The sequence below is a fragment of the Hordeum vulgare genome, chromosome 4H (genome assembly GCF_904849725.1).
Source record: "Hordeum vulgare subsp. vulgare chromosome 4H, MorexV3_pseudomolecules_assembly, whole genome shotgun sequence".
NCBI lineage: Eukaryota > Viridiplantae > Streptophyta > Magnoliopsida > Poales > Poaceae > Hordeum > Hordeum vulgare.
In genome coordinates, this window is record NC_058521.1 from 492,605,493 (window position 1) to 492,621,390 (window position 15,898).

The window sequence follows — 15,898 nt, forward strand, 5'->3', positions numbered from 1 at the left end:
AAAAGCTAGGGCTTCTTGTTGTACGTGAGTACTTGCCATGATGTGATTGTGTGTCACACTGTCACTTGTAAAACTCCATTCTTCCCTTATTTAATGAATGAGGCAATATTTAAAAAAAATCCCCAACATACAACAAAGGCTCCCCGATTTGTCCGGCCACAAGAGTAAACCTACCATATTAATTTGCATTCCTACATGGCTTATAAAGTTATACTATAACTACACCAGTTTTAAGCTAGCACGAACTTGAGACAATTGAGCGTTTAGATTACGAAAATAGTGTTTTAAATGCTCTTATATTAGTTTATGGAGGGAGTACAAACCAAACGTTGCCTGCAGACACAAAAACCAATCAACGCTGCAACTCTAAGCTGTAGAAATTCTTTTGGAACAAGCAGAGAAAAAAAGAGCCAATCTCCCTTAATAATAAAGCGCGCAGCGTTTCTGCCGTACGTCGCGATAATTTTGCAAAAACACCCCTCGCTTTTCTGATAATTAATCCGCAATACGTTTTTAAGTTAGAAAAAAAGCCTTTCGTTCCGTTCCCCGGCTTATCCATTGCGGTCTTCGGGAGTGGGCTTCTCGCCGGCGGCGGGCGAGGAGGCGATGGGCTCGGCCGTCTCGGAGAGGGTGTCGAAGCAGAGCATGGATGCGCCGTCATTGGAGACGTAGCAGAGCTCCTCCATGGCGGCCATCCGCTCCATGCTCGAGACCTCGCAGCACGCCGCCGGCCCCTCGCATGCATCTCGCCGGGGACCCACCATCCGCAGTCGAGCCACCCCGTGCCGGCCACCGGCCCGCAGCCGACTCCACTCGCCGGCTCAAAGCGCCGCCTGTACTGCGCCGCCCTCTGCCTCGATCTCCGCCGCTGCAGCCCCGATCCGGTCCGGGGGAGACCATCTCTGCCGCCAACCTGCCACCGGAGCCTCGCCGCCCTCGCCCCTTCCGCCGGTGGAGGCAGCCGCCGGCCCTGCTACGCTCGGGCTCGAGCAGCGGGAGGGGCGCGGACGGCAGTTTAGAAAATCGAATCCCTCCCAGCTCGGACTTTTGTAGATCTACCTGATCTTGTAAGAGTTGTATCGATTGGCCGCAAAGTGGAATATCTGCTTGCAAACCCTGAAAGCAAAGAATGGTTATCCATATCAACTGAGCTGTGTGGAGGTATATTTGCTACTCCGTTCTATGTAATTCTACATTTGTGTGTTCATGTCATCTAAAGTTTGTGCATGTCAGGTACACACATTTCAAACACTAGGGATGCTGCAGCATTTGCTCTCATATCCGAAGAGGGTATCGCAAAAGGTGTTCGGAGGATAACGGCTGTTACTGCTGAGTGTGCCTCACAGGCTATGAAGTTGGCATCATCTATCGATAGTGATATCAATGAAGCATCTAAACTGGACAGGGCGACATTGGAAAAGGTACTTCGCTTTTCCCTTTTGTGCTTGTGTCTCTTAGTTTGAGCTATATGGTTTTGATACTCTAATAAATTGCATATTATTAAAAGTTATTGTCATTTTTGCTTGTTTTCTTAGAAAAAAAATACTATTTCCGTAACCTTTATGTAAATAGATGGCATCAATTGTACTTTGTAGCCATTTCCTGTTGATGTGCTTTGTAGTATTAGATTGTATCTAAGAATGATGTTTCTTCATCAGAAAATTGGGTCCATCAAGAATACACTGGATGCAGCTGCTATCCCAGCTGCAAGAAAAGCTGATCTAAAAGGCAATGTCTCAAAGCTGGAGGTCTGTAAACGCTTCAGTTCATTTGTCATATCTTGTCAATAGTTAAAATGAAAGCTGACTATGGGTGTTGCATATATCAGGAGCAACTTAGGGAGGCAAAGAAGAAAATGGGCAAAGAAAATATCCAAAAGGCTGTCAAGACTGCCATAGATGCCGCAGAAAGCTGTTGTTTCTGAAGGAAAACCCTTCTGTGTTACTCATGCCGATGTGGGTCTTGATACCACTGCTGTCCGCGAAGCAGTTGTCAAAGCCATGGATCAGTTCAAGGTCGGTACTCCAATCCCAATTCTCCGTCGGCGCGCTTTCCATTTTTATAAAAATTCTGTAGCTATGGCGGCAGGTGCTCTGTTTTGCAGACTCGAGTCTGTGAATCAGAATTCAGACAGGGATTGCCTTGCTTGGCTCCATTTGAATAACCACTGTAGATGTGCATCAATATCCATTCCTTCCATCTTAACATAAGAGCGTTTTCAAATTTTATGGAAAAAAAGTAAAATAAGACTGCTAAAATAATGACCATTGGAATTGCTATATCTCTTACAAAAATCAGAATTTCAAGTTTGTGCCGAGCAGTTTTTGCCTTTATTTACAACTTAACTTTCAATTGCTACTGAACAGATGCAAGTAGCTGTTCTTTGGAGCTGCTGGGCAGCCATTCATATGAAGGGAATTGTTTCTATTAGTACATTTTATTTTCTTTTGCTTGGAGAGTTCGTATAGGTATTATTCGCTACTATATATAATGATTTGTCATATGTTTATGTACCTACTTGCATTTCAAAGACGGTGCGGAGTTCAAGTAGATGTTGACGAAGAACATGATGGAAGGGGGGTCAAATACGGAATACATGATCGAAAAATCGACAATCTAACCCGGTGCAACGCACGGGCACTTTTACTAGGATCACAAATTGACGGTGACAGTATCGAAAACCTACGTACAATTGATTTACTTCAAATTGATACCAGCAATATATAAGCATCACTTTCTAGCATTGAGAGCTTAATTATCCCCAGTGCAACCAGTCCATCTGAGCATGCAAAGGTATCATGCGTGTGCCTAGAATTAGTGCTTTATTTTCTTACAATCTGTGTTCATACATCACACAGTTGTATTGTAATTTAGAAAGATCTGAATTAGGTCATTAATTTTCCTTAGTTATTTCCACACTAACATAGTTTGGAACTTATTGATGTTTCCATGGTTTTGTTGATCCGGAGTTGATTTGAGATGTACATATTGAAGAACAATAGAGATTTTAAGCCATTAGGCCAGGTTCTGAATTGCCATGGCATCGTCAGCACATGCCAGTGTGTCGACGACGTTGATAGTCAGGATTTGGAGGTAACTCTGCTCGGTACCATCTGAAATCCTAATAACAGTGAGAATTAATTACTCTCATTATCCCTTGTCCCCTTCATGAAAAATGCACGAGGAGAACACCAATGTGCGGGGTAACCATGTTTGTTTCAAGACCAATAAGACCTGATCTTTTGAGCTGCTGGATGTCATGTGGTCGAGTTCAGGTATTATTACTTCCTGAATTTAGAGTGTAATTGATGTTTGAGCTGCTGGATGTCATGTGGTCGAGTTCATGTATTATTACTTCCTGAATTTAGAGTGTAATTGATGTGTTTATGTTGGATACTGATATGGTTCTCTTTCTGGATTTCGGATCAATTCAGGAGTCGTTTTGTACAGCAGAAACTTGAAACATCTTCTACTGAAGAAAAAAACATGATTTTTTCCAGAAATACTTCCTCAAGCATGAAGAAGAGTCCGTCTCAGATTTCTTTTGGCTCAGTTGGGTTGTTCAGGCAGAGGCGACACCAGCTATGGACATTATGTATGAAACAAATAGCTCTTTCACTGGCTATCTTAGGATGGACTATGGGCTGGAAGGATGCCGTAGAGTCCAGTCGAGTCGGAAGTCTAAACGACTTGTCCAGTAATGTGTAAGTGATAGCAATATGAATTTAAAATTGAGAAAATGATGTGTTATTAGTAAAATCATTACAGCTAGCATGGATTCAAACCAATAACCATGCTTACTTACTTCTATGTTGCAAAGTCACAGTGATGCACCTCGGCGAATAAAGTAGGAATAATTCACTCCCCACCTATTCGTTTATTATTGATCATTGCTGCTTCATATGTTTATTCTCATCCAACTAATATATTTACAAACTTTTAAAATGTTGGACTATTTCTTCTTTATCTTTTGGGGCTTTCCTGTGAAAGCAAGATGAATTTCGAGGAGTTCAATTTAATGTTAGTGCAGTTTCTTCCCTGGAAGAAAAAAGAAAGAATTGGTGCAGTGTCTCACGCCTATTGACTCAGTCTATTGCGCTCACTAAATATATCCATGTATGCTGGAGACACATGATCATATTTTTTGCCCGGTGCAACGCACGGGCATTTGTACTAGTGAGTAACTAACCAGGCTAGAAGGTGTATACATCCAACATTCCTACTTCGTAAAAACGATATCATTGCCCTATCAATGGTCCGGCATACCAAGCAGCGCAAAAGGCGCAAAATAACCAGACCAGCAGAAGATGCAAGATTGAAAACAACAAGAACAGCACATTGATAAATTAGACAAGTGCTCCCTCCAGCCAAAACAGCTAAGCTGTCATGTTACAATCATGTCTCGAGCATGCACCGGAACCATAAAACAAGTTTTCGAAAGAGACAGCGCTCAGCATCCAGCAGGAACATTACATTAAGATGCTTATTAAAACTCTGACACTTCTGGCAAGCTTAAACAGGTAGTCAACCGGTTGAACTGATCATTCATGGCACTTCATCAGTACCTGCACTTCTTCTTTGACCGCAGCTGAAAAGAATTGGTTGGAGAAGCAGTGCATTAGATCAAAGGCATGGCAAAAGACCAATGTGGGAACAAAACTTAACCTACATGTACTTATTTCTTTCAGCCGTCAGTATAAGAAGCAATATCGCGCACGGGAGTACAACACACACTGACAGTCTAAATCAGGCATAGCATAAAACCATTACGCATAGTAGGTTTGAGAAGCCCATTAAGATGATAGGTTAGTATCTAATGCTAGCTCATGTTGTGCTATCTTGGAGAACATAAATCATGTTGGGTTATCATCACTATGGATGAACACATGTATGATGGCATGATGCTACCTAGATATGGGGTAAAACAATTTGATTATTCGATCATAGGAGAAAGTCACACCTGGTTGCTGTGGCCACACTTCTTCTTGCGGCAACTCTTGGCCTTAGGAGGCAGGCGTGAGTAGCACCTACAAAACAAAATGGTGAAAAAGGTTAACTACAGCACAAGCACAGATATTTCCTGTGAACAACTTATCTTGTAAGCAAAGGTACGATGCAGATCATGCATGATCAACTAGGCACTTCAGGTACCAGATAGAAGTAATACAGTAAACAGTTACTACATTACACATCGTTCACAAAGAATGAGCACACTTATTGCAGGAAACAGTGATCTAAATCAGCAGTTTATACCGTAAGTGTGGGGATTTTCATGTATTGTGACTGGCCTAATTAACTATCGCAAGCCAATCAACCATCAAACCACTCAACCAGATTGAGAAGATGGAACATACAACAAGCAGTGGGAACTGATGAACCAACATGCATGTACATGGACAATTAGCATGCAGAAATCAGATGCCACCAGTGGGGACTGATGAACCAACAAACATGGCAGATGACACTAAAGATGCATCTTTTTTGTATCAACTCTCACATTTCAGCATCTGGACTGAAGGGACTGAAAACATAATGGTATCATAGTACTCACATAAATAAGTATTGCATCCCAATGGTTCTATCAATAACATTCCTTGGCTACTGACAATTAAAATAACCAATTCAGATATACTGCATACAGCACGAGGCCCAAAAAATTAATTACAGATATGCAAATCATGCCCTTCTATGCCTAGTGACTACACCACGCAAAGCAGCAATTTTTATCGAATGGGAGACGATTGGACATCCAGCATACATGCAAATCATACCCTTGCACGACTAAACACACAAAGCAACAACTTTTATCGAATGAGAGACTGTCGCACATGCAGGTATACCAACAAAAGCTAGCTAATTTGTTTGAGAAAGAAGGTGCAGGGGTTTATGCATTACTTGCGGCAGATGAGCTTGCCCTGGTTGTACTTCTGGGCGAGGGCCTTGAGGTTGGGCTCGATCAGGCAGGCGCCCCCGCGGAGGCGGAGCACGAGATGGATCGTGGACTCCTTCTGGATGTTGTAGTCGGCGAGGGTGCGGTCATCGTCCAGCTGCTTCCCGGCGAAGATGAGGCGCTGCTGGTCCGGGTGGATGCCTGCGACCGATCCACAACACATACACACCACAAAAGTAGATCAACGAAGGCCGATATCCAAAAAAAGACGGTGGATTCAACCTCGATGCTCATGGAAATGGAGGGCGACGGGGTAGGAAGAATGGTCCGTACCTTCCTTGTCCTGGATCTTGGCCTTGACGTTGTCGATGGTGTCGCTGCTCACGACCTCGAGGGTGATGGTCTTCCCCGTCAGCGTCTTCACGAAGATCTGCATCTCGTCGGCCCTCCGCTCCCGCCGCTTCGCCTTCCTCCTTCTCGAGCTCTCCGAACTGAAGGGGGGAGGGAGACGGTGATGGGTGGTTTGAACTCTGGAGGCGGCTGTGGGGACTGGGGAGGGGAGGGTAGGGTCGTCCTTATATAGCCGGCGGCCACGCCCACCCGCTGCGTGAGCTGGCGAAACCCTACCTGCCGGTGCCGGAGTTGCAGTCCGGCGCTCGCTCTAATGGTGGCGCGCCAATCGCAAATTTCATGCTGCGTGTGAGACCTTTACTAGTGCTAACCGCCCCGTTTACCGAGACGGTAATCGCTTGCCGTCACTAACGGCGACGTCTGTCCGCCTCGGCCCATATGGAAGGCCCAGCCCATACAGCTGTTCTGCGCCCAACTGGCAGTACGTCACGTCGCTTTGACCAGGGTTGCGGAGGAGAGGGGAGGCTTCTAGTCTAGAGACAAACCGATCGGACGGCTTGGGTGGGGCTGCTCGTAGATCGATGGTGCTCGATGCCAGATAGCTCTAGAGGCTTCTAGAGATACGACTATACGAAGGACAGATGCCTCCGCGTGTGCTTATGTGGTTCCGGTTGTATTCATGCAATCCCGCTTATAATCAAATCAGACATCACTATTTCCGTGGTTTGCAGGGCATTTGTTGCACATCCCACTTTGAGGATAATTTTTCGTTTTGAGGGATCATATTTCTTCTACTACGGAGTAGTAGACAGTGGCGTACCTAGCCGAGTAGGTTAGGGTGGGCCAAGTGCTGCTGTATACAATTTTTTTCTTTTGTTTTTTTTAACCTTCCTCTAATTGTATAAAATCACTTTTCAAATTTTAAGGTGAACCATGGTCCATCCCGAACACCTTCTACATCCGTCACTAGTAGATCCTCTATATCATATTTTTTTCTAATGATATCTTCCTCGTAGCATGGCCTCGTTGCCTCACTTTTTCCCCAACTAGAGCAAGTCTTAGGACAACTGAGCAATTGCTCGCCTATCACGGTATTGGTTGAATGGCTAGCGTGTCGTTTGATCTGACCACTACCGGCTAGAATGTCGACGATGTGCCTCCAAGCTTTCGCACATACCTTCTCAACCCATATTGCCCACTATCTTCACCGATTCATGTGTCCATCGATAATAATTCGTGTTGCCGTCGCCGCCCCCATTGAGTTCGAGTTCGCCGCCACCCATAATCCCAATCGCACCCCAAGCTCCCGCTCCGCCTCCTTGAGCCACCTCAACTAGTTTCATTCACCATCTAGGACGTCTTTCTCGGACTCCGTCGTCGCCATGGTGCGATAAGGCCAACACCTACAAGATGTTGATGCTCATGCAACGCACGAAGCTCGTCGCCGAGGAGTGAGAATACCATGAGCGTCGCTGGGCACACATCACAACCGGTGAGCCGTTGATCTCTTGGACATGAGCTCGGAAGAGGAATAAGACGACGGCGAAGAGCTGGCTCGGAGGAGTAATAAGAGGACGACGAAATGCACTCTTGGTCAATGCGCTTTTAATTAAACTAGCAAAATGGTCCGTGCGTTGCAGCGGGAGAAAAAAATGCATAATCTCCAATGGCAATAAGCACATTTTACTATAAACATGGATATTCACTATCATTCCCATTTTCGTGAAATCGTGAAAAATTTCTGAAAATAATGAACATTTTCTAAACTCGTGAACATATTTAAAATTGTGAACATTTTTCAAAATCACGAACATTTTTCTAAAATCATTAACATTTCGAATTCATGAACATTTTATATTATTTGCAAACATTTTTCTTGAACCGGCGAAAAATTCTAGAATTGACGAACAATCTTCTGGAAATTGGTGGAATAACTTTCAAAATTGGTGAACATTTTTGAAATGCATGATCTTTTCTGAATAAAAGAATATTTTATGAATCAGAAAACCATTTTAAAATTTATGAATATTTTCTTTTTTTTCAATTCATGAGCATTTTTTGAATTGGAAAATTTAAATCAATTTTATTAATATTTTTCAACACACTAACTTAAAAATTAAGAACATTTTTTGATTTTGCAAACATTTTTTTTTAAATTTCGAAACATTTTCTGCATGTACGAACATTTTTTAGAAATTGCAAGAATTTTCTGAATCCATAAATATTTATGAGTTATTAAACATTTTATTTCAAAATTCTTTTTTTTTGTTTTCATCATTTTTTAAATCTTGAAGTTATTTAAATAGCTAAAAGAATGCCGAGAAAGAAAAACGAAATTTAAAAAGCAGGTCTTCCATACATGGGTCAGCCCAAATTGGTGATGTATGTCGTCTCCTAGCACAGGGTGCAGTATAGGAGGTTCCTACATGGGCCGGCCTAGGCCGTGATTGTGTGTGTGAAACGTTTTTATATGACTTATATGTGGCATTGGTGGGTAATATTACACAATTTTGAGGACAATTTTGATGACGGACGACCAGAAGCAATATCTGCTTTATTATTAGGTAAAGATTAGAGTTATGAACAAAAAAGTTGTCTAGATATGTAACTACATGAACAAACTATACGATGCTAACAACAACACTAGCAAGCAAGCAAAGGATACACCACAATAAATACTTGCACAAAGTAAATGTGAGAAGTAACCACAAGTGGAACCGATGAAGATGATGGTGTGTTACCGAAGTTCCTTCCTTTGAGAGGAAGTATGTCTCCGTTGGAGCGGGATGGAGGCACATTGCTCCCCAATAAGCCACTAGGGCCGCCGTATTCTCCTCACACCCTCACACAATGTGCGATGTCATGATTCCACAAGTGGTACCCTTGAAGGGGACGACCGAACCTTGACAAACAAGGTTGGGGCAATCTTTACAAGTTAGTTGGAGGCTTCCAACACCTCCACGAAGCTTCATCATAATAGATTGTGGCTTCGAGGTGACCTCTTCCCTCTAGGGTGCTCAAATACCCAATAGTAACAAGATCCGCAAGGTAATAGTGGGGGAATCAAATTTCTCTTGATAGAAGTGTAGATCAAGGCTTTCTCCTCCAGGCAGTAGAGCATCAACAAATATCGATGGCTAGGGAGAGAGATCGAGCAAAAAATGAGCTTAGGAGCAACAAGGGAGCTTGGGTGAAAAGAGGTAAGTCAACTTGGGGAAGAAGACTAACTTATATAGAAGAGGGTGGATCCAACCATTATGCTCCTTCAGCCTATGCATAGGTGGTAGTACCGCTCGGGCGAGTGGTATTTCCGCTAGCACGGTAGATTCCAACGCAACATGCAACTGCTATTTTCTCTAGCATGGTATTTCCTCGGGCGGTGGTGTCGCGGAGCGGTACTACTGCTAGGTGTTGCAAGTGCGGGTGAAACCGCGGTAGTAGAGTAGGGCAGCACGGTACTTCTGCAGAGTGTGGTACTACTGCCCACTACTGTCGGTCTAGTACCGCTCGAAGGAGTGCACTTTCCAGAGAACCAAATATAAGCGGTACACCTTGCAAAGAAGGTATTGGTAGTACCCGCTAGGTTGGAGAGGTACTTCCGCTTAGTTATTGCGCCTACAATGGGAACTGTGGAAGTGGGGCAGTAGATCAAGCCGTAGAATCTCCCAAGCAGTACTACCGCATATTGCTAGCCTCTTTAGTATCGTGCATTGCCTTTTCTCACCTCAATAATTGGTGAAAACTTCGTCGGTGCATCCAAACCTCATGATATGATACACTTTATCACACATAAGCCTCCTTTATATCTTCCTCTAAGAAGCCACCATTCATACATATTATAGCATTTCCATATCCACTCCGAGACATATTGCCATGCAACTTCTATCATCATCATATACATGACTTTAGCATTAATTGTCATATTGCTTTGCATGATCATATAGAGATGACATACTATTAGTGGCAAAGCCACTATTCATCACTATTTACTTGTTACGCTAGATCATGGCACATCCCCGTACACTGCCAAAGGCATTCATATAGAGTCATCTTGTATAGTTTTTTCTTGATATCGAGTTGTAAGTAAATAAAAGTGTGATGATCATCATTATAAGAGCATTGTCCCAGTGAGGAAAGGATGATGGAAACTATGATTCCTCCACAAGACGGGATGAGACTTTGATGAAAAATGAAAAATGGGGGAGTCCAAATGAGCCCACCAAGAAAAAGAAGGAAAAAAACTAAAAAAAGAGAAATAAAAAAGGTAGAATGGGCAATGTTACCATCCTTTTTACACACTTGTGTTTTAAAGTAGCACCATGTTCTTCATATAGAGAGTCTCCCGAGTTGTCTTTCATATATTAGTGGGAAATTTTCATTATACAACTTGGCTTGTATATTCGGATGACGTGCTTCCTCAAACGCTCGAGGTCTTCATGATCAAGCAAGTTGGATGAACACCCACTTAGTTTCAATTGTGCTTTCATACACTTATAGCTCTTAGTGCATCCATTGCATGACAATCCTTACTCATCGCATGATATCAATTGATTGGCATCTCCGTAGTCCGTTGATTCGCTGAATTGATGTGAGCATTTATTCCTTTTTGACTTCTCCTATTGATCTCTACCACCATATTCTATTCCACACGGAGTGCTATGTCCATGGTTCACGCTCACGTATTGAGTATAGTTCATAATGTAGAAGAGCATGAAAAAATATGAACGAAATGCCTGACTTCGCACATAGGTGATCATAATTTGTACTTGTGTTAGGAAGATGGAGTCATGCCATGCTTACATGATTAAATGTGTATGGATAATGTTATTTAGCATAATTTATTTTGAAGGACATAACTGTTTGTTAGTAAACCTGAGTAAGGATGTCTTTTTGTCAAATTGTAGACTATTTCCTTGAATCACATGTATCTCAATATTCATGCCATGACTAGATATTTGTTCAAGATCATGTTAGGTAGCATTCCACATAAAAACTATCTATTATCATTTACCTATTCGAGGACGAGCATGAATTAAGTTTGGGGATGCTAACCCGTCTCCATTGTAACCAACTAAATTTGGACCAAATTTTTTCGCTATATCCCCCATAGTTGTGAATAATGGACTGTGTCCGATGATACTTTCCGCGCCAGTTTTTCGCTGCACCAAATGAAAATTTTGGGCTACCGTAGAAATATCTACCTCCCTCACCCCAGTAACAATCAAAATTTTGCACGTTCAAGCTTATCACACACGGGGTATAGCGTAGGCTTCATTTGTGATGTGTAGATATCACAAACTATTGTGAATAATTTGCACCTTCAAGCTCATCACACACAGGGTACTACGGGGGCTTCGTTTGTGATGTATAGATACCAAAAACTGTTCTGAATAATTTGCATGTTAAATCTCATCACACATGGGGCTGCATCAGATGAAAATTTTGGGCTGCCGCGGAAATATCTACCTCCCTCACCCCCGGTAACAATATTTTTTTTCCATGTTCAAGCATATCACACACGGTGTATAACGCATGCTTCACTTGCGATGTGTAGATATCGCAAACTATTCTGAATAATTTGCACCTTGAAGCTCATCACACACGTGATATTGCGCGGGCTTCATTTGTGATGTTTAGATATCACATACTATTATGAATAATTTTCACGTTCAAGCTCATACACATGGGGCTGCACTGAACAAAAAATTTGGGCTACCGCGAAAATATCTTCCTCCTTCACCTCCCTGTACCAATCCAAAGCTACATTTTCCCCTTTTCCTTGTTCCTTTCCTATAGTTCTAACCTTGACTGCTTGCTTGCAGCGTCGCCTCCTCGCCGGCAACGCTCCTTCCTGCTGCTCGGCCTCCTCCATCTAGTGAGGTAATCCACACCTCACCAATACCCCCTCTTTCCCACCCCCTCCTCCTCCATCCCACATGGACTGACCCCCTACGCGACACCTTCCACCCAAATCACCGCTCCATCCTCCAAATAACCGTCGTCGAAAGCCATGGTGCATGCATTATAGTCAGGATCTCAATGAGCATTTGACAACGGAGAAGAAAATCACAGCTGCACATGCAGATGAGGCAGCGATGGCTGTCGTGCATGCTGACCCCCAAATCTTGGAAGAGTACCTCGTTATTGAGGCCACCGTCTATGCCACGCGTGTGAACACCGCCACGCGGTTGGCTGCTATAAATAACAGCTCGTGGTCTTTTCTCGAGGGCATAGCTAGTGTGTTCGACGAAGACTACGATGTGTTTTCTGAGTGTGCCCGTGGTTACCTCAGCTCCAGAGTGGGCATGTTGGTGTCGGGGTAGGATAAGGCCATTCACCACCACAAGGTGTGCACCCACGGTGTGGAAGCCTCTCCCTCTTACAACTTGAAGGAGCCCATCATCATTGATGTTTCTGACAATGAGGAATAGCTTGTTTTTCTTAGCTTTATCAGTAAGGACCTACGTTCAGCTAGCTATGCCGGTTAAGCATGTTTGGTTTACCTATTGCATGTGCCGCTTCTGCCTTTCATTTAGAAATTTAAGTGAAATTCCCAATGCAATGCTTCTTGCAATCTAACCTTCTAGTATATGTTCTATTGTGTAATGTGGTACTTAGTTAACTGCTTCGTTCAGTTGTTGTGGTGATCATTTAACTATTTAGTTCAATTATGCAATGTGATGTTCGATTGTTGTTGGTGCAATTTTGTATTGTTATGCACATGAGAAATAAATCGAGTTCAGATGTACTAAATACACATGAAACATATACAACTCCTATATTTCCTAGTTCTTAGCACACTTGGTTTAGATAACTAGCTTTTCCATATGGCTCGAATTAATCTATTTGATCCACATTGTGTTTATTTTTCATTAACATATTTCACTGATAGTATGCCAAATATCACTTAAAACCTGATCAATATCTATCTTAAATATGTTGCAGGGGCAAACAATGGGATACACTAAAGTTTACCATCGAGGTTTGCACATCCATGGTCCTTTGGATAATAGCACATTATTATGCAATTGGAGGAACCATTCTAATATTAAGTTTTTTAATAATTTGTTCTTGCACATGTAGGACTTGTTGTAAGAGGTTTAGACCCACTTTTCGACCCTTTTTGCGTGTGGGGGAAATGAGGTGTCCTTGAATATAAGTCAAATCAAGAAACTCAGAAAGATTGTTAAGATAAAGAAACTAGCTACAGAGAACAACAAGATGTTTGTCTGCACAATGAAGAAGACATCAGCCAACTATAGGATGGTACCATCTCTTTCACCTCATCCTTTTCCCTTTGCGCCATTTCAAATTTTAGAAAATATATTTATGCATATGTTTGTTTTCAGTCCTTTTCAAGGCAGTTCATCGATGATTACGTCTCAAACCACCTATATGGTCAAGAGGCGAGGATGGTATTCATACAACACCCACGATATAATCTTGAATTATTACTCAAGAGAACAAAGGATGGGCGGGCAATCATCCACAAACACTTGCCTAAAGTTGCGAGGACCTTTAACATCGCCGAAGGCTCAATTTATGCCTTCCCCTTCAACATTTTTCTAGACGAGACTCATCTGTCTATTTACCATCTATGATGATACTTGTTTTCCAAAGGTTTTAGATGTTGCATTTAAGAATTTGTCCTGCTGTGCAATTGGGTAGCAAGGTAGATGGTTTCTATTACAGACGGTTTCTAAGGCATCACCGTGGCAGATGACCTCAACAAACCCACACATTTTCTAGAAACTTAGCGTGTTGGATCAGTGAAAAATCACACATGACTTTTGGTTGACAACTATGTGCTTAGCCCCCTATCACAACCGTTTTCACATAACAAGTGTGTGTGATGGACAACTGTGACATCCTCGACTTTTGCTACAGTGATGATTGTAATTAAGCGACAGTGATCCCGCGCTAATTATGCCACATCACCGTTAATTATATCAATGATCTCGTGTTGGTTGAAACCGAATCAAAATTCGAAACTTAAAATTAAATTCGAACGAGAAAGGTTTTATGATATTGAAATAAAAATGTCGGGGAGTTATAAAAATCCTCTAACGAATTATAAATGTGAATCGGGCGCTTTTGAAATTATTAGGTAATTCCTATATAGTTAAAAGAGGAGATTTGAATAAAATAAATAAAGGAAATATAGTAAATAAAATTAAATAATAAAAGAATAGTAATAATAAATAAACAAAAAAAGGAAAGAAGAAGACCCCCGGGCCGAACTGGGCCAAAACTAGCCCAGCAAGGCCACCCCCCGGTTCGGCCCACCCCCCTCGGGTATATAACCAGGGGCAACCCTAGATAGCCCGCTCCCCTCCGTGTTCCCCCACTGGCCGCCGCCACCCCACGCACTCTCGCTCGCCAGCTCCCCACCGACCCCCACGAGAACCTAACCCCCCCCCCCCCGCGAGACCCCTCCCCACCAACCGAGCCCCTCCCCACCTACCGAGGGCTCCCTCCTCTCGGTACCCCCACCAAATCCACTGTCCCTCCCCCAGATCGACAGCCCTCCCCACGACACCCCCTCCTCTCTCGGTCTCTCACCCCACCGAGACCGAGACCCCCCTCGATTCCTCCCATTGGCCAGCCTCCCCACGGGCCCCTGCATCCCATCGGCCTCCCTCCTCCTCCCTGATCGGCCCCAGGAACCCCCACCGAGCCCAGGGACCGAGCCTCGATCTCCCTCCCTCCTGTTGGCCTCCCCCCACTCCCGTCGGCCCCCAGGAGCTCCTCCCTGCCGCCTCGCCCCCCCGGCGGCCCATCCGGTCGCCGGCCCTCCTCCGGGCCGGATCCGGCCGGCCCCTCCGACGACCTCCACCGGGGCGCCTCACGGCGGCCCTGCGGCCGGCTCTCCTCGTCACCACAGTCTCCGGAACCGCGCCACCGTCACCGCCTCGTCCTCCTCCTCGCCGTCTCCTCCACCCCCCGAGAACTCCGGCTTCACCGGGCCCTCTCGTCAACGTCGGTGAGCCCCTTTTCGGGCTCCTCCCACCGTCTCCTTCCTCACGCCGTCCCGGTTCCATTCCGGCAAACGACGCTCCGTTCCGACGCCGTTAGGATCGAGTAGGTGATGTTGGAGATGTCCCTCTTTGTGTGTGGTTGAGAGTTTGAGAGTTCTTTGTTGTTTAACACAGAGGTTGGAGAGAGAGAGAGTTTTAGATAGAAATAAAAATAAAATGATGTATTCGCGTATGTATTTTGTATGTATATATGAGATGCACGTATGTATGTATTTATGTATGTAGGTATATGGAGAAATACATTGATTGTATAAATATGTTTATGGTTGTTTTGTCTGTATGTGGCCTAAGCCACTTACCGGTGGGCCAACCCACCCCGCTGTCTATGACACGGAGGCTCGACACCCTCTTTTGAGAAAAGTGAAAATTAAAATATAAAAATAAAAATATGTTTTTTAATAAATAAATAAATAGATATATTAATTAATTAGTTACTTAATTAATGAGGTAATTAGAATAATTAGAGTATGATACGTGGGTACCCCACTAAATTAATTTGATTAATTACTATTTAATCTTAATTAAAAACTTGTGTCTATGACACTTGGGACCCACTGGTCAGTTGACCAGTCAACTGCTGATGTCAGCATGACTTCATGCTGATGTCATAATAGCATTT

General features: G+C 43.5%; 1 protein-coding gene and 1 pseudogene across 1 annotated transcript; one reads left to right on the forward strand and one right to left on the reverse strand.

The window, feature by feature from the left end:
- The first annotated feature begins 684 nt into the window (after positions 1–684).
- LOC123450653 lies at positions 685–3,840 on the forward strand (annotated as a pseudogene).
- A 475-nt stretch (positions 3,841–4,315) lies between these two features.
- On the reverse strand, positions 4,316–6,446 carry LOC123449106 (ubiquitin-like). The gene is made up of 4 exons (XM_045126194.1): positions 6,224–6,446; positions 5,896–6,091; positions 4,961–5,027; positions 4,316–4,588 (listed from the first exon to the last, which is right to left on the reverse strand). Exons 1-4 carry the CDS (start codon positions 6,324–6,326, stop codon positions 4,559–4,561), a joined length of 396 nt encoding a protein of 131 aa, XP_044982129.1. The 5' UTR covers positions 6,327–6,446; the 3' UTR covers positions 4,316–4,558.
- Between the last annotated feature and the right edge of the window lie 9,452 nt (positions 6,447–15,898).